The 24,586-nt window shown below is 38.2% G+C and overlaps 2 protein-coding genes across 2 annotated transcripts; one reads left to right on the top strand and one right to left on the bottom strand.

The window, feature by feature from the left end:
• Positions 1–314: 314 nt before the first annotated feature.
• Positions 315–5,585, top strand: LOC100533347 (thyroid peroxidase-like protein; the record flags this gene model as incomplete). Its single annotated transcript, NM_001204642.1, is given in 12 exon segments — positions 315–410; positions 1,184–1,493; positions 1,781–2,022; positions 2,447–2,789; positions 3,384–3,614; positions 4,225–4,254; positions 4,256–4,320; positions 4,323–4,342; positions 4,744–4,794; positions 4,796–4,808; positions 4,811–4,952; positions 5,461–5,585. Coding segments are annotated over 12 exon segments (1,668 nt in total), but the record flags the coding sequence as incomplete, so codon positions are not given.
• Positions 5,586–13,558: 7,973 nt separating this feature from the next.
• On the bottom strand, positions 13,559–23,375 carry LOC101850416. The gene is made up of 5 exons (XM_005098477.3): positions 23,029–23,375; positions 19,860–19,894; positions 18,280–18,354; positions 16,874–17,054; positions 13,559–14,915 (listed from the first exon to the last, which is right to left on the bottom strand). Exons 1-5 carry the CDS (start codon positions 23,093–23,095, stop codon positions 14,158–14,160), a joined length of 1,116 nt encoding a protein of 371 aa, XP_005098534.1. The 5' UTR covers positions 23,096–23,375; the 3' UTR covers positions 13,559–14,157.
• Between the last annotated feature and the right edge of the window lie 1,211 nt (positions 23,376–24,586).

Below are 24,586 nucleotides of genomic sequence, written 5' to 3' on the forward strand. Positions count from 1 at the left end.
TTATCATCATCTTCTTCATCATCATCATCATCATCACCACCACCACCACTACCATCATCATCATCATCATCATCATCATCATCATCATCATCATCATCATCATCATCATCATTATCATCATGTTGAAACATAAAATAAAAATAGTGCTGCAAATATTTCAAACAGATTAATGTATATTTTTGAATTTTAAAATGGCTCAATTTTTCTGATTGTTACAATGTGGCTCTCACCCTGTCTGTTATCCAGGCTGGACTCGTCACAAGTTGTACCGAGGGACTCATCTTCCCAGTGCTCGTCTCATTTCCTCGCTGCTCATGTCAACTGACCGTATCACCAATGATGATTTGTACACACACATGTTGATGCAGTGGGGACAGTTTATTGACCATGATATGGATTTAGCACCTCAAGTAAGGATGGTCTATTACAACACTTTTTTAAAGTAAAGGGAAATGAAGCCTTTAAACGCTGAAAATGTGAAAAAACTTTTCTTTGCCAGAATTGATATCATTGGCCATAACAGAAATGATCTTAACCTGTGTTTCTTTGATTTCTTTTAAGGAATAGTCTCCTCCGCAGATGCATTGGCCATTGTCAGATATTGACAGACAAACTATTATCATTATGATTATGATTATTTTAGATACAGGGGCTCAAGAGAGGGATGATCATAAAAAGGGAGCATAAATTATTATCCTGTAGTCAAGTTGGTCCATCAAGAGAAGAGTGTTGAATTATTTTCACAGTAGGCATCGCCCAAAGGCTCACACAACTTCAGAACAACTTCTTTGCCGAGCTTATTCATTCCATTTACCATTTTTCATATTTCCTGAAATGCAAATATTATTGCTTTTTTAATAAATATGTAATTTAGATAATTCTATTGTCATTTATTCATTCCCGCACTAAAACAAAACAACTTACATTAACACTCACACACACACTCACACACACACACACACACACACACATACACACTCAAACACACACACAAACACATAAACACACGTACTCACAAACACACACACACTCACATACATAACTCATATATATACACTTAGACAGACACACGCTTATGCCTACATGCCCATGCATGTACTCAAACATAAATCTCAATCTATTACTGGAAATAAACTTAAGCTCAGCCGATCTGATACAATTAAGACTATTCTCTCATCCACAGGCAATCAGCTATGCCAGATTTAGTGATGGTCGGCGCTGCAATGAGACGTGTGAGAACACCAACCCCTGCTTCCCTATTGCTGTCCCTGCTTCTGATCCCCGAATTCAGAATCGCGAATGTCTGGGCTTCACCCGTAGTAGTGCCACATGCAACACAGGTTCAACATCACTTTTCTTCAATACAGTGGCTCCCCGCCAGCAAGTGAACGCCCTGACAGCATTCATAGATGCTAGTAATGTGTATGGCAACAGTGACAGGATGGCTAGCAACTTGAGGAATTTGGCCAGTAACCGAGGCTTGCTCAGAGAAGGTGAGTCTTTCTTTTTTGGAAGGTTTGACTAAGTTTTATTGCTGTTTTAACTGTTTAAAACGAAAAGGAATAAAATAATACTTTATTGAAGTTTAATATCTGAATTTTGTTTTGCGATATCCCCTCTCAAACAGGATTAAATTCTCTCATTTCTTAAGATGCTGAGTCTTTGAACTCCCTACGACCAGAGGAACAATTGTGGTAGATTGTCAAGAGACTGCAAATAATATGCTCTTTATCCTATTAAATGTAGGTTACTATAAAAAAAATACAATATTACTTTTCAGGTCCTGCTAGTGTGGGAAATAAGAGACTGCTCCCATTTGATGACGATACTTTAGAACATATCGACTGCCAGATTGAGCCAAGCAAACAGCATGTTCCTTGTTTCCGTGCTGGGGATCCCAGAGCTAATGAGCAGCTGGCTCTAACAGCCATGCACACACTGTGGATGAGAAGGCATAACCACATCGCTTCAGTTCTCAACAGAATTAACCCCCACTGGGATGGGAATAAGATATATCATGAGGTAAGAAAAATTGAGGTCTGGATCAGATCATAAGGAATAAAAGAAATACAACAGAACAACAGGAACAGTTGACTGATTCTGATTTATTTGTTTACAAGATACTTTATTAAAATCTTTATACCTACCATTCTGCTACCTACATGAGAATCACTAGTTATGAGCTATTCAAGATTGTTGAGAGCATTTTGGTGTTTGGTTTTCCGTTGAAATGAGCCTGGAAGGTGGAAGAAGGTGACAAGGATATTTACAGAATGGATTTGCATCTTAAGTTTATCTTTGTTCTTTGCAACAATCCAATAAAATGAAACGGAAATGAAGTAACACTAGGTCATGGATAACAGACAGTGTGCGGTGAATTTTCATCATGTACAAAATCTTTAATAATCTAATATAAATTTAAACATTGTTCTCACATTTATTCCAGGGAAGGAAAATAGTTGGCGCTTTGATGCAGCACATTACATACACCCACTGGCTTCCTAAGATTATCGGTCCCAAAGGAATGGCAATGATGGGAGCTTACTCTGGTTATAAGCCTAATGTGAATCCTTCAGTCGCCAACGAATTTGCTGTGGCAGCTCTGCGGTTTGGCCACACTCTTGTCCAGCCGGTGATATTCCGCCTGAATGAGTCTTTCCATGAGGTGGAAGAGGGACACTTGCCACTCCACCAGGCTTTCTTCTCTCCTTACCGACTCTTGGAGGAGGGAGGCATTGATCCTCTTCTCAGAGGAATGTTTGGGAGGGCAGCCAAAAAACGCATGCCAGGTGAATGAGATTTCAACTCTTTCATATTTGTAGTTGGGAAAGAAGGGGGACGGGGGTATGCACACTTATGCAGTTGCGAGCTCTGTAAATTTTTTACTAAAGCAAGGAGGGCGTTGGTTTTTTTTCACTAAGTGATGTGTGTTTTAGAGAAGTTGATTGATGGATTTTAGATCTTCTATGCTCTCATTCACTCATGAAAAATGATTTAGGACTTATTAGGAAGGGAACTTGTTTGACCTGGTCAGTCAGGGCTGATCCAAACTCAGGGGGAAAAGGTATCCTAGAGAAAGATGGAGATACTGGACAAAGTAAACTTCCTTCCGTGGGAATCGCTGTGGACAAGGCAAAGAGATTTACCATAATATCACAAAAGCAGGCTTTAGTGGTGAAAAGAACTCCATTTTTTAAGTTAATTTTTAATTCAAGACCGGTGGTACGTCTTTAAGGAAATTTTTGTTTTTAATAGCTTGATTTGTCTGAGGCAGACTGTTTGTGGTATATTTCGTATTTGGTATTGTTTGAGGTGAATTATCTATAAAAGTTTGCTTATGTGCTTCACCTTTCATAACAAATGTCTTTTGTTGTCCGTTCCAGGCGAGTTCTTTAACTCTGAGCTCACGGAGAAACTCTTCAAGTTAGCGAATGCTATTGGTCAAGATCTAGCCTCTCTGAACATACAAAGAGGGCGAGACCATGGTATTCAGTTCTACAATGATTACAGGGAGCATTGTGGCTTGTCTAGAGCGACTACATTTGAAGATCTGAGTGCAGAGATACAACACAGAGATACCCGAGATAAACTACAGGCTCTCTATGGACATCCAGGTAACAAAGGAAGACTATAGGGGAAGAACTGGTGATGTCATGTTTTCCTACTAACTGAAAATTTAGATCCACGGATTTCCTGCTTCTTTCATGAGTTGAATTCTTGGAATCGTGTGTGTTCTATTACTGAAATAATCATTTAGTAGTTATTTGAGACAGATTTCATCTTTTTTATTTCATAATTTTCTTGCATAGTGGAGAATCAAAGAAAAAGACTGGGGGCTGTAGGTGGACTCCAAACAGGCAGTCAGCCGTGTGGCATCGTGATTTGCATCCTGTGATGAGTGAGGTGGGGCTGACGGTAGAGAGAGATTATGCGGAGAGACGTGATACATAAGGCACTGAGCCTCTCCAAAAGTGATGTGCTATAGCCTTAGGCCGAGGTAAGGCCAAAAAGACGGTAAAAGAAGAGGAGAGTGTGTAGTGTGTCATTTTTTGGTAATTCGCCTTTGCATTCTTATTGCGGGAACTTGCTTACAGCGGGATTTTTCTTCTGGAACTAAAAGTCCCGCTATAGCCATGTTCTACTGTATTTAAAAATCATTTCTTCATTCCAAAAACACCAAGTCTTCGTTGAAAGTTCAGCTGTTTTTTCTTATGTCCTTCACAGATAATATTGACCTTTTCATTGGAGGGCTCAGTGAAACCCTTGTGGAAGGTGCCAAGGTCGGACCAACATTTTTGTGCATTATAGCAGACCAGTTCCAGCGACTGAGAGATGGAGATAGGTGCGGTATAGAGAAAAACTAGGCTCCGTGCTGTCTGTATTATATGAAACTTTTTATAAATTGTTGTCTTGTGTTAAATAACATGATTGTGCTCTGACATTGTCCAAGCACTGACTGCAAATCAGAATTTCAGTCTTTTCAAATTACTACTTGGAATGTTAAGACAATGTATTGGGCAAAACTGTAAACATAATACAGGAAATGAATAAGTAGGCTTCATAAGTTGATATTACATATACTGGGTTCTTACAAATTTAGAAATGAGAAGGCTCATTGAAAAGAGTGAGTAAAAGCAGGTATTTTCAGGAGGAAAAAAAACAATGAAAGAGGAGTTGAAATAAAAGAACTGAAATGTGTCAATCGGAGCATAAAGCATTGTTAACCTTTAACAATCATTACAGGTTCTGGTATGAGAAAAGTGGCGTGTTCACTCCTGAGCAGTTGGTGTCCATTCAGCAGACGTCACTGTCATCGGTGCTGTGCGAGAATAGTGACGGCATCACCAGAGTCCAGGCTGACGTTTTCTTGAGGGTGGACAATGACAGCGAGTACTTGGACTGTGAGCAGATTCCCAAACTGGATCTGAGACAGTGGACAGATTGCTGTGAAGGTAAAGGAGGACTTTTTTGGTGTTGGTCCAGAGATGTGCCATAAAATGGTAGTAAAAGGTTTTAGCCAGTTGTTTTAAAAGGTTGTGTTGGCTCTTTACTCATTATATAGCTCTGTTCTGTCTGAAATGAACTTTGGATCAGAGATGGTTCCACATATAACCTGACAGTGTTAAAAAAGGTTGCAAACTTTACTATTCACTTATAAAAACAATTAAGAGAAGACCAAATGCATTTTCTAGAACACTTAAATCAACGTAAAGGTCTTAAACATCCTTCTACCCCAGAGAAAAATAGAAGTCAAATGAGACAGGGGGTAGACAAAGAGCAAATTGCTCAGAGAATTTGAATGGATGGGTGATAGGGAAAGATCTGGAAAATATGTTTTCTTAAATAACAATATCATAGCAGGAAAAGAAATGACGAACCATGATTGTTGATATCTGCTTCTTGTCTGGTACTTTGATGATGATGATTTTCTGAATATTAATTTTCTCCTCTTTCAAACAGACTGCAGGACACGGGCAACTCTTGCATCCTTTGCTGCTCGCATCAGAGGCAGGAGGTCCACAGAATATAGCTACCCACATGAAAGACCTGTTGAATATCAGGCGCAGAGAAATGAATCCCTCCCAGTAAGTGTAAAAGGAGGAGGGGTTGTGCTTTCTTTAGAACATCCTTCTCGTTTGGTGACATTGTTAGTGAGCTTGAGCTCACATGCACCTAATGCCAAGCAATTTTGGAGACAAGGATTATAGGTGGCTTCTTGAGCAAGATACATTGACCTTAGCCTAAAAAAGGGTTCCTCAGTACAGCCACTTACAATGTCGTGCTACCATTTCAGTTTGTGATGTTATGTTATGGATGATTTTGCATGTCATTGCAAAGTTAATCTTACTACAGAGTTAGTAATGTTGTCTGTTCTTTTCCTTTTTTGAAATTCTCTGCTAATAACCTCTAACTCAAATTTTTATCTATTTGTAGCCTTGCTTTTTGCTAGCAGTATTAGATGATCACTGTGACGTTGATATGGTTCTGCTTGAGTCACACATTGTTCAGTAAATCAGAGTTTATGCTGGAGTTGAAAAGCTTAGCACAATGTATTTTAAGTCACTTAAAATGAACAGTAGCCTGCAATTGTTGGTTAATTGAAAAAGTAGTACACCCCATAATATTCACTATAAAATGCAAAGGACAAATGCCCACATCTACCTATCTAAATTACTGCAGGCTTTAACACTTTGCAGTCAGTGTAATAATGCGATGGTGAAAATTATCCATTCCTGTTACCTGGCGCAGAACTGTCTCAGGCACGAGAAGTCCGTTACTGTCACTCTCCTGGCTGGGTAACCAGATGGGGTATTTTGTACTGCTGGCTGTGTGACTGGAAAGGGTTAATTTACGCTTATATATTTGATTTTTTAAATTTTCAGAGCGCTGATGAGGAGCAGAACGTTGAGGAGTCATCAGACAATGTAAACAGAGAGGGAGAGGAGGCTTTAAATGCAAAGATTGATGCCGTTGTACAGAGAGAATCAGAGGACGTTGATCTGATGGACTCAAGGATTGAGGGAATTGAGGAAACAATGATGGAACTTCATGAACTTGTCAGTCATTTGAAAAGAAAAGTAGGTACCCTTTCATAAATATGTCAAGACATGGTAGAATCAGGTGCTCGTCAAATTTTTGTGGATATGGAGTTATTGTTATCATCTTAAAGCTTGTTTGTTGTCTTGCTTTTGATGAAAAAAAATTTGCATCTATTTTTAGCAGAAGTCCAGGTAATAATTTATTTGTGATTGAAGGAGATGGTGTCAGAAGTAAAATTAACTAGAAAATGGCTGCTAAAGTCTTGTGGCTTCCAAAGCTTAAATGTCCTTGGAAATTGACAAGTTTCATTTTCTGTGCCTTTGATCAACGATTTTCAATAACATCCACACAGAAATGTGTTTTTAAATGAGCATAAAAGGTGTTGAGCCCAAAAAAAGAAATTTGATAAAAACTGCTTAGTGGCCGGAAAAAATGCCAGTTTCTTTTCTTTTCTTTTTTGATGAGTGCCTGATTTTACCACAATACCTCACAAATAAAGTCGAACTTACTCTGAGAACTGTTACAAAGATACAGGGTCCAGAATTGCAAGTTTCAATATGAATTATGATCAGAGCTCCAGGGAAATATAGTTGTTTTATCAAATTACATGTCAAACAGTTTAGTAAAATTGCAAACTCTTGGGTTTGAAGTGAAGACTCATTTTGGCAGGACTCTACTTTGTTGTATAGTGGATTATCTTTTCCCTGAAGATGATCGGAGCAGGAACAGCTTAAAAAAAAAACCTTTTTCAAGTTTCAAGTTTCTGAGAAGAAGCTAGAAGTCTGCTCCAAGAGAGGTCAAAGTTAAAGGGAATTGTATTATTGTAACTGTACTTGCATTAGCCAAATGTTCCAAGTTATACTTGGACTCTCCACTTGGGATGTTGTGTCTTTTAGAGAGATAGGCTACTTTATTATGTTCCTCACTTCAGAAAGCAGCAAACTATGAATGTTTTACACTAATACCTACATAGTTTAGATTAATCGGAAGGTCATTTACTTAGGTCCAGTTTATTGAGGCCAACCTAGGATGTGAGGGATACAGCATTCCACTAGAACTAGAACTATAAAAGTGCTCGGTAAAATATCTTTCTCACAAAAGAACTGAACTAACATCTTTGGCTGTAAAAGTGAAGAGCTCGATGTATTTCACTAATCACATGGCTGTGTAACGTGGTAATTTCCTTAGGTGAAGAGATGTAAATAATAATCTTGAGCTCTTATCTGGCCATGAAGTTGTGCATTTACAAAGAGATATTGCTGATTTATTTGAAGTAATACTAGTAATAGGTAAATTTGGGAGTGTCTTCAACTGCAGGGATGCAAGACCATGAGCCATTGCTTTATTACTAAGGTCAAGATGTAAATAAATGGCTGAGAAATGATTCTAAGTATTTTACAATGTAAACTCTTTTGCTTCTTTAGGTTAAATCATTGGAAAAAGAAAAGAGTGCTAGGAGAAGATCCTGTCTGGACAGCAGTAACATTCTCAGAAGAAATGGAGAGAAATGGAAGCTGGATGGATGTACAACATGTTCTTGCACGGTAAGAAGCCAGTATTGCTTACGCTGCTTCAAAATGGTCATGTGTAAATTCATGCACAATGGATATCTCATATATAATGCGAGCAAAATGTCCTCTTTTGGTTTGGTAACTCTATTGGATCGTTAAGATGGTACTATAGTTTGATTTGAAAGACACACACAAAGAAAAAGGGGAGAGATGGCGTAAGAGAACAAGGAAAACAGGAGGGAGGATCAGGGGATTGCAAGAGAAAAAGGAAACGAGAATGATATGCTCGCGTATGTGTAGTGTGTGTGTATTATTTGTGTGTTTTGAGAGAGAGAGCGAGAGAGAAAGAGAGAGAGAGAGAGAGAGAGAGAGAGAGAGAGAGAGAGAGAGAGAGAGAAAGAGAGAGAGAGAGAGTATCAAAATATTCCCATCGCATTAAGAGATTAAGACATACATAGACAGTGAACACTGATCAATAGTTTCATAACAGGAGATGAAATAAATTCATACTATGATGACTAATGTAGTACATTATTTTTAACATCCCTTCTCTCCAAAGTAGACTGGTATGGACCGTTATATATCATATGTGATGCTAAAATAGACAGTCCTCCTCTGTCACTTTTTCTCTCTCTCTCTCATTCTTGTCTCTCTGTCTCTCTCTTTCCCCAAGCACCAATGGTCCCTCCACCCCCTCATCCTTCCATCTCCACTCTCCCCCGCCCCATTTCCCTATTCATTAATACCAGGTGGAATTGATTTATTGTGGGTTTTTTTTATTGCTTTATCTTCACAGAGAGGCCAGATTGAGTGTCGGAGTGAAAACTGTGGAAGTCTCCCTGAGGCATGATGATCTTCAATTGTAGGCAATATCTGTGTAGAAATCTGGAACGAGAACGCCGAACACAAACTATAAGTAGTAGTTTATAACTTATGTTGGGAAGTCCTGTTAAGTGAAACATAAACCAGATTGACATAGCTTGAAAAAAAGGTTTTGAAGAAATGACATGGATGGTAGCTGCCTCAGTTATTTTTTTACTGAGTGAATTTGTTGGCTGCACAAGAAAGCTAAACTATATCAGGGCGATTCTCCAGTTGCCTTGTTTTTATCAAATGTCTTCCCAGAATAGGGAGATTCTGAATGCCATCAATGCCCAAGTGTTATGTTGAAGTGTAATGATTGAGACATTAGCTTCATTGTGTCTTCAAGAACACAATGTAAGGCTTAGAAAGTATTACAGGATAAAAAGCAATATTGTAAAAGTAGTAAAAACATTCAAACTGCCAAAGTATTCTGTATGATATGTAGGTGTACGCTTGTGTTTTACAAAAATTTCATGTATCTATACATATTTTATGTAAATAGAAGAGTGACTGACTGTGAAGTGCACTGGTTTTTGTATCAACGTTCTTAACCAGAAGAAGAAGAGAAAGTTTGGAATGTGAGTGTAAGTGTGTGTTAATCAGTGCTCAGATAGCTAATGATAGAAATTACTTCAGCAAGAGATTCATGATTTCAGCAATAAATGTGCCTGAATCCAGGGTGTTGAAAAATGTAGTTTCAATTGTGTGGACTGAATATTCTTCTTGTCACATTTTTAGAGCAACTGTTTTTAATGGGTTTTTTTGGCTGTAGTCTTTGTTTTAGCTCTCTATCATGGCTTTAAATTTGCATCAGAATTTGTTGACAAATTTGACACGGTATATGAACTAAATTTTTAGATTTACTGCTTCAATGATATTCTAAACATGTACTTATCACAACTGTATATTTTGGTGCACACAGATTTTCAAAATAATCAGTCTTTATCACTGCATGTCTTTGGCTATTTCTGGTGCTCTACTTTTGAAAAGGTCTGCATGTTTTAGTTAAGAAATGTCCTTTATCTCAAATGATAATTTATACTCATCTTGAAGGCTATCACAGCTTTGAGAGCAAACTGTTCAGTACTCACTATGTATAAACACCATTGTTTTCAGTTTTTTGGTCACAAATTGTTTAATTTAAATGATGTGCTTCTGTTTGTAAGTATTTTAATTATAAATTGAAAAGAACAGTGCAGGAGAGAGAACAGGCTGAATACAATTTCACTTCGCAACTTTTACATTAACAATGTCGGGTCAGAGGTAAAATCAAAATAAGCTGCAACAGTGCTGACAGAAAATTACTCCCAGACAAACAGCTGTTGTACTGAAATAAGACCACAACATTAAGTAAGATTTGTCACCTAATCTTGTCATAATATCAATTAAGAATATAATTAGAGCCTAATACACTTGCACCATACAATAATGCTTGAAAACTTTTTAAAATCAATGGTAGATAAGTTAAATTTTACATATTCAAAATTGATCAAAATTAAACAAAATCAAACCAAAATAGCAATGCTCCCACCCCAAAAAATGTTATTCAAAATACAGTCAAAACTCTTACAGTTTCAGCTTTATTAGATCTACATGGGAATGAGTGCATAGAAATTCTCTGCATCATCATTATAACTAAATAAAGATTTAAAAGACAAACTGGTATATACGAAGGCTGTATTGAAAACATTTTTAAAAAAGGCATAATCTGGTTTTGGCCCCAACGATTACTATCCTACCTTTTTAAGTCTACCTATTCCTAACATATAAACTTGCTATCGTTACTCCCAGTACTCTTGGGGTAAAAAAACGTAATGAAATACAAGTAGGCTCTTACTTTCATTTCAGTAGTTAAAACTAATAAAACCATTATTTGCAGAACAGATTTTTCCCTAAATTGGTACACATGACTATAGTAAAGACTGGATAATTTTCTTAAAAACTCACGAGTTGGTCTATTTATTTCATGAGTGTGATAGCATATTTTTGTACAAAATATGCAATCCCAAATAGCTGCTGTTGCCATGTCATAATACTTCAAGTGATACACACTAAGGCTGTCAGGCCACTCCTCTACTGTGTACTCCACACAATACAGCATAATATTTTGTTGCATTTATACTACTGATTGCATAATGCATGCCTCATGCTGATGTAAACGAGTGTATGTGCGTATATTTATGTGTGCTCACTTATCTGTGTATAATAAGTATGTGTTTACATGTGTGTATGTGATGGTTATGTGTGTACTGACGTATGGAGTGCATTCTACACTATGTGTATGTTACACCATTTGTTTTACTGCTGTACAAGAGTGATTTGTTAATACGTTTTTTTAATACATGTGTATGTGTATGAGTAAGCATAGTTGTGCCTTACAACTTTTTGTGTGAATTGTAGCAGAGTAGAAGACGTCAATAGAAACAGTTTGTCCCAAATCCTCAAGTCTATTTATTGCAATCATTGTTTTAAGATTTTTTTTTCTTTCTGTCAGTTGATTGGCTGACTAAAGAATACTCACTTTTCTTTCTGTTTATATTTCTGTTTTTATAGAGCTTCTCAAAGACATAATTTTGTTCATTATCCTACTATCATTCCACAACGGACTTATATTAAACGTTTTAGTTTCTGTTCACCTCAAGCACAAAAGCACATTGAACATTCACTATATTATTATTATACTTGCAATGTAATTTTAGACTTTCCAACTTTTTGTTCCTCTTTTACTTGTACTTACCTGTTTTTGAAAAACCCTTACATTTCAATTTGTACCTTATACATTTAGTTGCTTCATTTGCTAGTGCATGACATTAGCGTATATATAAAATTAAGGCCCACTTGTATAGTGTAGAGAGTTTAATCACATGTTGGTCATGTAATCTGTCTTCATTGACACAGGTAAGCATGAAGGTTTCAGGCTGCAAACATAGACTTACACTAAACAATGAACAAAGTTACCTGACAAAATAGTTGCTGCAGATGAACGGTCTGTTGCTGGACTGCCAGTAATGCTTTCATTTCTTTCTCATGTCATAGTCCTTTTTTTTAATTGAAAAAAAAAGTAGAAAAGAGTATTCCTTACTGCCATAATTTGTCAAGGAAAAAAGGATGTAACGTTTGTTCTCTTGTCGAAGAGAATTAGATAGAATTAATATAATGTTTTGTATAAAACGTTCTTGTTTTGTAAAGACTTTCATGTTCTTTTTGTAGCTGCTTTGACTGAACAAATGTATGAGATGATTTGTACTGAAATAACACTCAGTTATGCAATAGACACACCAATAACCATGGAACACTAGTTCCTATGATAATTGCCTGTAAGAAATTACAGACGTTAATTGAAATTCCAAGTATGATGCTCTTTCCTTGTTTTTGTTGGATCTTTGTTTTATTTTGATCCAGAAAGCCTGGCCTTAAATTAAGTTAAATACAGTCTAGTACGCACATGAAGAAATCAGTGGGACAAAGAAATCTTTTCGTCATGTACAGATTCCTCTGTCATGCATTTTAAATACAAAGAAATACATGCGCAGGTGAAAAAATTTGGGACCTAAAAAAAGTACAAGTTTGGCTATGTGTGTGTTCCTTATGTGCATGCTAGACTGATATTGTGTAGCTGTCTAATAACAAGTGATGCTGCCATCAGATGATGAGTGGTGTGTACAACTCAATAAATGGGTGGTGGGCAGGGGTGTGACGATGATAAGAGGTGGAGTATAGCAGTCAGAAAACATATGATGTGTACACGTAAAATGAACAGTGTGTAGTGTCTTGTTTTATTTTTTTGATGTAGGTACTTTTCTACACCCTCATCGGTGGTAAAAAAATTAAACCTTTAAGAAGCAAACTTCTGACCCTGCCTGTCAGGGCCACACCAAGCTGAGACGAATATATAACAACCCAGCAATAAGAACTGAGATACTTGATAAAAATTTTTCGTACTCAGGAGTCAAACTAGGGTCTCCTGCATGCAACAGCAAAGCGCCTAACTGTTACACACAGAAACCGGTAGTGTGTAGTGTGCAATTGTCAAAGGGTGATTGGTGAGCTGTGGTCAGATTATCATTGATTATAGGAGGTGTGCACAGGTCAAAGGATGAGTGTTGGAGTAGTAAAGTGGTAAAAAAAAATGATGTGAAGTAGGTGAGGATAGTCCCAGGACCTCAGGCTCAGATAACACAATCATCAAGTATACGGGATGGATTAAGGCCCGGTACGCATGTGTGCCAAATGGTTACAATAACAACACAAGTGCTAAGACAGTTTCATGTCTTCATTGTTGAAATCACAGACATTATGTTTACTGCCTCGTTAACATGCCGATGGCTGAGCACAAGAAGTGGCTATATCCACTTTTGTTTGAAATGGAGTAATCGATACGTGTAGTGAGATTTTAAGCCGTTTTTTTTACATCAGTAAATATCTAAGCCGTAGCTTAATTCAATATCAAGATAGAAACGTTTATTTTTAGACGATGTTATAGATATTTCAAAATTGTCATAATTACAAACTCATTTTTCTTGAAACTGTGACAAGTGGATTTGGTCACTTCTAACGCTCAGCCGTCGATACATGATTTACATGAAGCAAAAAAAAAAAAATCCAAAGTAGTTAAACTTGGAAATATCTGGAGAAGCAGGGTGTTTAAAGTTCATGCTATTTATTTATGACTAAATGACATTGCTCACGTCAGATGTGGGTGTTGTGACCTTGAAGGGTGTGGTGTTCGTTAGATGGATGTGGACGCTTGGAGTGTGAAGGTGAAAGGGTATAGGCTAGAAATACATAACAATGCCACCCCTTCCACTCTTTACACTGAAAATTTAACTGCTTTAAATAGCTGGATGAGTCTACCCTACACCTTTACCATAGCGCAATTTCTCTCAGGTTCAAAACCCTCTGAGAACAAGAAGAAAAGAAATAAAACTTTCACATGACTACAAACTTGTGACTGTCGACAAGGCAGCAAAATGGAATGCTGATTGAGGAGACTGTGAAAGCAAACAAATCTTTTTTAAATTTAAAAGGTGAAGCTGTTCTGCATATCACACTGGCATTTTATTATTTTATTTCAAGACAACAAATAAAAGATCAAATTCATTATTCAGATACTGGTACATTCGCAAGCAGCTACAACCATAGGCATACTGTGAACATAGTCTGTCTCTTTCTCTTCTTTCACAAAAACATGCTCACAGACACACACATATCTACATACACACTCGGGTAGCACAAAGCATTTTCAAGACCCTTCATCTGATGAAGAAGAATCTGTGTAGGGTAGTCCCAGAGAACCAGTGATTTGAGAACTTGAGCAAGGCACACTAGTCTGAGAAGTTCCTGGTTCTAAACTACCCTTTTTATCATCATATAACGTCACACCCACAGGGGGTGAAGAAATGTCCTGGCCAACATTCAGAGAATCAAGCCTTTGACTAGAGGATAACAATTTTTTATTTTGAGCTGCCTTGGTGTTTGACGCACTTCCATTGAAAACAAGAGCATCATCACAAGTGTCAGCACTCCATGACTGCTGGTTATGCGGCATATTTTCATTATTTGTATTATCACAGCCAACAGTAGACGTAGGTTTGGTCTGATCTCTCATCAGTCGCCAGTTAGGCAGTGCTTCAGACGGAGTGACCTGAAAAGAGTTCGAGGCTTCCAATTCATTACCAGACGCACAGATAGCCGGTACAGAGTTTTGAGATTTTTTTTGGCGATACTTCTCCAATAAACGGCAAGCCCTTCCACCGGATCCAGAAGTTGGAATAATGACACGATCCACACTAGAAAAGTTGAACTGCAGTGGTTCATCTTGAAGATCAGAACTGGTATTAATTAAGTCATTTTCAACTTCGGTTTTGTCTTTTCTGTACCCATAGCAACTGTCATAAAAGCTGTCATTGCTAAGGATGGGTGCACTAAGGGGCTGGAACTTTGCTTGTGGGTCTGCCTCAGTAGAACAAGTTGCTGATGTATCCGTCAGTTCACACGAGTCTAGAATCGGACAAGACAAAGAAAAAAAGAAAAAGACAACATTAATTATTCCCACCAAAAATAATATGTTGCGGTGGAATAAAATTGCAGTCAAAGCATATCTAGATTTAGAAAATGGAAAATTGTGTCATTGAAAATATTCCACATTCTTTTCCTTTCATTAATTTTCCTTTAAAGAAAACAAAATGGGAATAACATTTCTTGTCAATTTTTACCACTATTAAACAATACAGAGTAAAGGCATCATATGCGGCCGGTCAGAGTATGCGACTACTTTTTTCCACATCCTTATAATTTCTGTTTCCTAGCTGAAAACCAGTTCAAACTCTGTAATGTTATCAGAACAAAAATGGCTGGTGTTTTGTTTTATCACATTGGCTTGAAAGTTTTGCTTTCACTTTGCCAGTTCCTTGATGTGGAATGGTGAAACGAAAGAAAAACCCCCAAAAACCTAGAAGCCTCCCAATTTCAAGTCAAGGGAAAAAGTCTTGAAGAAGAAAGAATTGAAGAATTGAAAGGAAATTAAAAAGTGATGAAAAAAGAAGAAATTTATACTAATGGACCTAAAGAGAGAAGAACAAGAAAGGCAGCAGCAAGAAAAGAAAAGTATCAAAGAAGAAAAGAAAAATGAAATGGAGAGAAAAGGAGATGAGAAAAAAAGCGAACAAGCTCAAACGAAAAAGCGTTGGTGGAGGAGGGGGGTGTCTTTGGGGTGGTTTTTTTTGGAAAGTGTTTTACGGTGCTCACAACTGCATGACATCATATGAGCGCGTGGGACACACAAAACATTTTCAGTAGGTAGGAAATTTTGAATTTTGCCCAGTTGGGGGCCGAAGCCTACTCTTATCGATTTTGGACCACCAAGGGATCTTTAACGAGCACAACTTGCACAGGGACCTCCCAGATTTTTCGCCCTTGTCCAAGAAGGCTAGGTGTAGATCTTACCTACCATAAGATCAGGGGTGTGGCTGAAAGACAGCAGTAAGAAGGAGCCAAAGAGAAGAAGTAGAAAGGCTACAGAAAGAGTCAGGGGCCCAGAGGAGGGGGCAAAGGAAGTGAGGGGGTAGGGGAAGAAAGTGGAGATGAAAGCAGACGACAGAATATTGTTAGAGACCAGGAAAGGATGTGAAAGGAGAACATTTTAGAGAAGAAAATTTTCCGTCGTTATCCGGATTCGAACCCAGGACCTACTGAAAGAGAGGCAAACACCTTAACTTAAAGGCCACGAGGGCCCTCTGAAGGGGGATGTTGATGTTACAATCATACAAATACAATGATAAGGGTGATTATAATGAAGACGCCTTGGAGTCAATGAAAGTAGTTGAAGAAGATAATTAACTTAAAGAAATGGAACAAAATGGACACAAAGTCTTACAGACGGCAAAAAGGCTTTGAAATATAAAGGCTTTGGTGAGAGTGTGTGTGCATGCGTGGTTGTTTCAATGTGAAGGTATGGGTCGGAAAGTGATTACAAAAGAGGGGTGGGTGGTGTGTCCTAGTGCTGGTCACATCCATAATAAAGTCATTAAAAATTTTATCAGCAATGTAGGATCAATTCGCCATTTTTCAAACTATTTAAACTGTCCTATCTTCAAATGAGCATGAAAATGGTTTGACTTCTTGAGCATTTGACTGTATTATAAAGCCCCCCCCCCCCCTCCCCTTAGTTTCTTCTGCAAGGGAAACCACTTTGATATAATGATCATGTAACCATATTCAAAAGTATCCTTTCAAACTGGAAAACCCCATGTGCATGCATCTGAGGAAGAACTGTGATCATGGGGAATCCCCATGCGTAGTACAAAGTTTCATACTTCAAACACATAATCCAATAACAACATGCTGATGACATTAAATATCTTGACACCATACTCCAATGCTTCTTCATTACAACATCACTGCCCTAAAAGCCAGAGTAAAATCCCTATTTTCAGTTGCATTAACAAATATGTACTCACATGTTTGCTGTTCCAATCTCTTTTTCTTGCTGTAAGGTCTGTCTGACCATGGGGTGGCCTGCACATCAGGATCTAACTGTCGAATTTTCCGAAGGAAGGCCTTGTATTCTCCTTTGAGTCCATCAATTCTTTTACTGAACTCATCAACCTGCCTCTCAGGGTAACAGGTCACTTTCATTTGCTGAAACACATGTACAAGATATTCTTACACTTTCGTATCAAAATATTTTCATTGGTTTTTACTACTCACAGATCGACGTCTGTACAGTGATGTTTAAGCTATAAGAGCTTTGCCAAGAAAAAGTAATTTCTTTTTGTCGACTGACGACCTTAAAAAAAATGAAAGCTGGAAAGTACAGTTTCAACAGATTTGACACATATGATGGTGAATTAGCATTCATGCATTTGTGATATACAGTAACCTACTAATACAGTGGAGTCCCTTTAAACCAAATATGGTTATATCTGAAAACAGTGGTAAACAGAAAGAAAACAAAATCCAATAATTTGCTTTCTTTGTCTAGGTAAGAAAACTATCAATTAGCCAAAATGATCCCATTTCTGAACCAAAAAGAATTCAGAGGGTAATGACGTCTGAATTTTCACTGGCAAATCTCAAGTAACGCAAATAATCAAGACACACATGCTTCAAGATAGAGAAAAAAAAAAGAGACCCGAGAATGCATAATGTGTGTTGACTATGGGCAAAGAGAAAGAGGCATTGCCAGTGTATTGTTTGCCTAGGTGTACCACACATTAATGAGTCTACATACTGTGCATAGGCCTAGTGATATGCAAGGGTAACGAACGTGCGTTTGCAACTTGACGTTTGTTTGGTCACAATTGTTTGTGTCAAGCTAGTTCACACAGGTTTAAAAACATGAGCACATGGCAAAATGTGGTGCCTTTCATAATGACACTAGGTTTGGGTTTTCTTTCTCACTTCTTTATTTACTCTTTTGTCAGTTCTGTGCGACTCTTCTGCAGATTAAGCAAGCTGACGATGTTGAAGAAAAAGCTCAAAGTGAGCAGCTTGCCGCTCACATTGCAATTATTGATGGAGGTACTTGAAAAAAAAATGATTCAAAGAGAGAAATTTGCTGCAAGTACGATACTCCCAATGCTGTTGAGAACCACCCCTACTTAAACAACCTTTCTCAAACAAAGAAAATCTGGTGGTCCTCCAGATTTCGGTTTAAGCAGACTCCATTGTATTGAGATTTTAAAACTTATTTGATCTGTTGAAATCTTACTAAGTTCTGAACATGAATATCACAGTCAACCCAAAAACTATGAGCAGGGCTTCAAATGTTTCCCCAGTGTGCTGACAATTATATCTTATTTTAAAGAGATTGGATGACATAACACAACACAGCCTTGCCTAACCCCCTAAGGTCAAAACTCACCTTCACATAAAAATCAATGTCACTCAGAATTGAAGGCAGCCATTTTTTGACTTCATCAGCAGTGTTCAAAGTATTCTGTGAAGGAAAAAAAGGTTTGGGTAATTGTATTTCATTCAGGCCCATATTTCATGATACAAACAGTTAAATGGCTCAAGAGAGAGTCATCAGAGTATGTAACAACACATTTGCAACAGACTTACTAAACAGCCCTTGTCTGTTTTCAGATTCAAAACAAACTTAAGCAAACTTGGTCAGCTCAATTAATTTTTTATGCACTTACTGTAAATTAAATTGTTATACTTATCAGTCATGGGATAGGCTAAAAGATGCAAAGGAAGGTACTGCATTTCTTTCATGGTCTTTCATATTCCGGACAATCAAAAAGGGAGTCCATTTTTTACAATACCATCGCGGAAAGAAGTGTAGAATTTCTGTATTGTTTCAGTAAAAAAAAAGGTAAAAAAGTTATGACCAACCCTCTTTGACAAAGTAATGCGTTAAAAGGTTTTAGTCGGTTAATGATGGAACTATTCCCACCTAAAAATCAACGATAACCGGCTCGCAATTTAATACCAGACTGCTGGTTTATGTTGTCTTTTTTTCTGCTAGCCTTTGATATTGCAATAACTATCAACAGAGTTGTAAAAGTTTTGGCAGATGGCCTCTTCTTGGACCATTTGAGGTATTTATAACATTGAAACAATAGTATTGCCAGGGTTCTCCCCCAAACTTCTCAAAATTTACAGGATCTCATAGAGCATTCAAGTAGAGAGAATAGAGTGGCAAACCATGATTGCTGATGTTTATTTTGCTTTAAATTTTAGTAAGAGTTTTGGACTCTCACAACACAAATATAGGTCTAGATCATATGAGTGGAGAAGATTCTAAGGTGTTAATAGGTAAAATACAAAGAAAAGAAGGAGGAGAGATCGAAAGACGATATGTTTGATAGGAGAAAGAAGGAGTAAACCACACCAGAACATCCATCAACCTCCAACGTTGTTTGTTTCAGATCTGACAATTGAAGAGAACATATATCGATTATGTTACGTACCTTACATACAAAGAGTAGGAACAAAGATTCATAGGAAAAGAAACAATATTGTCAAACCTCCATATACCACCAACCATAGGACAAACATGAAGTTGGCAGAATAGAGGGGCTGGCAGTATGACAGATTTTTTTTGTGCACTAGCAAAACCAGGCAGTAAGTTGTTTAAAGGGGGGGGGGGGGGGGGGGGGTGACAGTATAACACTATCAGTGTTTGACTGTATTTGAGAAGAATGAAACAACAACATTAGTAATCTCCAATTTTGGCCCCAAGATTTCTGGAATACCAATATGATAACTGTTACAAGGTTGGGTTTAGGGTTAGAGGTAGGGGTGGGGTGTCTCATGAATAAGGCAATAAGGGTAGGGTATTGATTAGTATAATAATCATCGGAGTCAAAACCAGATTATCCCAAGACCTCACAGAGGGTGGCAACACCATTGTTATAGATTATGCACAGACAATGAAGGATCCTTCTTTAAGTAAGTTAAATAGTGTGGTGTATATTGTATAGAACCTTTGCTTACCAGACTTGGTCTTGGGGGTCTTTTCTTTAGTGCCTCTGAAACAGAAAACATACTCGTGATTATATTGATAGTACACAGCGGGCCCCACTTATGCAGTACAATAATCTTGGAAACCAGTCATTTCGTCAGAGTCATCTCGTCACACCACAATTATGTGTGATGAAACTACTTCCCTTATCTCTCCAAAATAATTTTGTTTTATGCCAGTAGAGTTTCTTTTTTGTTGTTGTAAGAGCTTTACGGCGCTCGCAACTATATATAAGGTCATAAGAGTGAGCGGGACACATTAAACACTTTCATGATTTTCAGTTGGTAGGAAATTTTGAAGTTTGCCCGGGTGGCGGCCGAAGTCTACTCTATTCGAATTTGGACCACCAATGGATCTTTAACGTGCACAACTTGCACATGGGACCTCAGAGATTTTACGCCCTTGTCCGAGAGGTGTAGATCTTTCCAACCAGAAGAGCAAGGGTGTGGCTCTAAGACAGCAGTAAGAAGGAGCCAAAGAGATGCAATAGACTGGCCCCGCGGAAAATTGCATTTTGAAATAGAAAAATTGCAAAAAATTGCAAGGTAAACTGACTAAAAATTGCAACCTTCCCATCCCAGGCGCATTAATACGGGCTTAACATTATTAGTTTAAAAAACATAACAATTTGAGTACCGGTAGCATAAAAGCAGAACGGCCTTTTAAAAAATCATGACCCGGAATACAAATTTTAATTAACAACATTTACTGGTAACAACACACGAGTACGTTACAATAAAGTTATCGACCAAATATAATACAATACCGCTTGACCCAAAATAATGAAACACTCGGTTTTCGTGATAACTTTTAAATGAAGGCATAAAGTTTGACCAAATTTAGTACATACCGGGTACTTGGTTCATGCGAAGATCTAGAAGTGTAGTATGAGGTTTAGTCTACAAAAACATAAAAAAATTGAAGGGAGATTCGAACAACCTCTAAATGCAAAATTAGCTGCCCCAATCAATTCAAATCCTATTCAATTTTTCTCTTGATACGTTCGATACACCGGTAATCTGTATTTAGATCTAATTCAGATATTTTCTGTTTTAAAGCCAGTATGGTATTGTTTTAACTCTAAGTGACATCGTAAAATACAGCAATTTTTTTCCCATTTTATAGTAATAATAATGTAGATCATTTCTATAGCGACCACTCCCGTGTGAACGCAGCCTAAGGCGTTTTACATTTATAAAAGGAGTGTCTACGTACATGGTAACCGGGCACCTAGCCTCAGTGTCTACGTACACGGTAACCGGGCAGTTCAGAACTCCAAGTTCAGTTATTGTCATCCGGTGTTGCCTTCAACCCCAGCCCTCTCCCGACTGCACCTTTTTAAAAAAAAAATCAATAATTCCCCCCCCCGTTCCGGAGCCCTATACATCGCAGCGCACAGACTTTGAATGAACTTTGGTGACCCCAACCGGTACTCACAATGTGATGCGAAAGCACAGTTTCACTGACCGGTCACGATGGCGCGAGCCCGACAAGACGCTTGTATGACTTTCTTTCTTTTTTTTACAACAAGTGGCAGCACAGGACAAATATTGATTTATTTTCATTCCTGTTATCGTGTACGTAGATACTGAGACTAGGTGCCCGGTTACTGTGTATTAGACACATGCATCATGTACTAACAATATTCACGCGCGCTCGCACACACACACACACTCACACACACACACGTACATCTTACAAGCGCACACACATGCACACTATACACACACCTACTTTCTGATCATACGCGCACGCTTACACACATTAGATCTATGTCTCAGTTTGTGTTGTACTTGATGCATTCCTGCCCGAATTTCCGGTCATAGCATTTGGAGTACGCCCAGTAAGCTAAAGCTAGGCCGAAACCATGATTTACGTAGGCCTGTCGGCTCTGTACTTGCACCATTTCAAAATGGATATTCTGTTAAAATTAAAGCGTTGAAGTTATTTTGCCTAAAATTGCAAGAAATTGCAAAAAATTGCGGGTTTATAGCGGGGCTCGACGAAAAAAGCGGCTGCAAGACCGTGATTTCCTGGGGGGGCCAGAATAGAAAGGCTGCAGAAAGAGTCAGGAGCCCAGAGGAGGGGAAAAGGAGTTGAGGGGGTGGGGGCTGAAAGTGGAGACGAAAGCAGATGACAGAACATTGCTAGAGAGCAGGAAAAGAAGTGAAAGGAGACAATTTTAGAGAAAAAATTTTTACCGTCGCTACCCGGATTCGAACCCGGGACCTTTGAACGAGAGCCCCCCCTAGTAGTAGAGTTTTGGAGGATCATTGTCAGCAGTTTTTATTCTAAATCACCAGTTCAAGCACATCTATTTATTGGACCATGCCCTCTTGTTTTGAACGGTGTAGCTGATTAGGTAGGCATGACGACTCGGGCACCCCCCCTCCCCTTAGGTAGGCATGACGACTTGGACACCCCCCCTCCCCTCCCCCATCTTCCACACACTACCCAACCCCTCCTCAGAAATTGATTTGCGATTGTGAGGACAATGCAATGTTTGCAAAAGTAGATTCTATGTGGCGAAATGACTGTCTCCAATCAAAGTATTCAAACTTGAGGAGCGTGACGAGATGACTATATGACATCTTGACTGCACCGGTGTGACGAAATGACTGGTACTCAATGTCTTCGTTATAACAGGATTGCAACTACAGTAGGCTAGATCTAGATCTATATTACATCAGGGACAAGGTCCAATCTTTTCACAATAATGTACAGTAAAAATAGTTGTTTAACAGCAGGTTTTCAGACATACATGTTCGGCTGTAAGAGAGGTCCAACGATCGTCAAAATCCTTAAACAAACAGAAAACGTAGCAGATAAAAAGTTAAGTATAAGTAAGCAAAGAGTACAGTCAGTAGTCGGACTCGAGTCCGAATATGAAAAAATGTTATTCAGACTCGAGTCCGAATAATGACGGCCAATAAAAATAGAATCTATGGTGGGGGGGGGGGGGGGTTTCAGGGGGGCATGAATTTTATTTTCACCACAATTTAATGTTTTGCAGTTGTTAAGTTTGATAGAGATCACTGGCGAACTGGGCAACTGGGCGTGTGGCAATGATAGTACATAACATGTACTATCATTGCGTGTAGAGTAGTAAGGCTACTTCAAAAAGAATCATCATAATCTTACCATCTTTCTGTTGTTGAAGATAAACTCTATTGAGTCGAGCTAACTGTTTCTCTTCGTTTCTGGCCATCACACGATATGGTCAGGCAGATGTATTATAGGCTAGGCATGAAGGCACTGGAAACTGGAGGAATCGTCAGGGCAACAGAACTTGGACAATGGACAAAAAGAAAACGAAAGTAGAAAGTAAAAAAAAAAGTCTACTGGTTATCTAAAACTATCTTTTATGCAAGAAGAGCTCATGGCAAAGTCTAAAAGTAAACTCAAAGGCTAAAAGACTGAAGACTTAGGTCGTCTGCTAGAAGTTTCGCAAGCTTCACACACACCCACCCACACGCACACAAAATAAGGTAGGCTAGAGTAAGAGCCTCACGGATATAATAATTTATATAAAACATCTTGTATCGATGTTTTTATTTTTATCAAAAGTCTGATCAAGATTCACACTAACTCGTTACATTTATTCAGAGGGGGCAAATTTAGCGTTTTCATTTCTTCAGTATTAATTAAGCTTTTAATCATTAATGCCCCCGTTCCCATTTTTTTCCACCTTTTTGGGTCTCTCTCCTACTCTTGTCTCTGTTCATCTTGATTTTACCAACAAAATCTACGGTTCATGCAGACTCTATCCTTCCAGGGTTTTCCTCTCCTTATAATATCCGAGACCAAAATATTTCTTTCCTCCTTCTTTTACTGTCAGTAATGATCGGGGTAGTAATAAACAAGATAGTTTAAAAAAATATCTACATAATTTAGATTCAAGAAATCTAATTCTAAATCGAGAGCTATAGATTTATAGGCCAAAGTATTGAGTTCTATTTTTTTGAGAACGTAATTATTCCGTTGCTTGGCTCCCAAACTATAGAATGAAACTAATGGGAGGCAGCGCCTTGGAAGAAAATAATGAATCACTTCAAGCAAGTTCAATTCGTATTAGATATATGGTCGTAGGAAATAGCCGATATAATACTTTAAATTGTGAAATTGCATTTCTAACATTGTTTAGCCGATTTCCCGTGCAGCATACGTTACGGGACAGAAGGCTGGCATGATGTTTTTCAATAAAGACGACCCCATTGGGATGTTTGACGAATTGTGTGAAGTAAGTAGACCTATTAAAAAAATCTTGGGACACCTATTTTTATCGATTGCTCCTTTCAAATCAAGGTGTGTGTACGCGCGCGCGCGCGCGCGCGTGTGTGTGTGTGTGTGTGTGTGTGTGTGTGTGTGTGTGTGTGTGTGTGTGTGTGTGACACACTATTATACAAGTAGTAGGCCTATAGATAGATAGTGTATAAATCCACAGCCGAACCTAGGCTATTCAAACGACCATCCACCCAAGACAATCACCTGAACCAACGACCACTTCCTAATTCCCCCTTTGTTTTTTTCCCCTTATTATGACACTATCAAAGAGGGTCACCTGTTTATGGTGACCACTGTTATTTTCCCCGACAATGGGTGGTCATCTTGTGCAGCTTTTATATAAATAAGTATAGGCCTAAGCATTGCATTATGATGTTTATTGTGTGTGTGTGTGTGTGTGTGTGTGTGTGTGTGT

Source organism: Aplysia californica, unplaced genomic scaffold, assembly GCF_000002075.1.
Source record: "Aplysia californica isolate F4 #8 unplaced genomic scaffold, AplCal3.0 scaffold00184, whole genome shotgun sequence".
Lineage (NCBI taxonomy): Eukaryota > Metazoa > Mollusca > Gastropoda > Aplysiida > Aplysiidae > Aplysia > Aplysia californica.

Coding starts and splice junctions, on each gene's coding strand:
- LOC101850416 (XM_005098477.3), bottom strand. CDS start 23,095: ATGGCCAGAAACGAAGAGAAACAGTTAGCTCGACTCAATAGAGTTTAT. Junction 18,355..19,859: donor GACCCCCAAGACCAAGTCTG/GTAAGCAAAGGT, acceptor TTTCCTTCACAG/AATACTTTGAACACTGCTGA. Junction 14,916..16,873: donor GAGATTGGAACAGCAAACAT/GTGAGTACATAT, acceptor GTCCGATTCTAG/ACTCGTGTGAACTGACGGAT.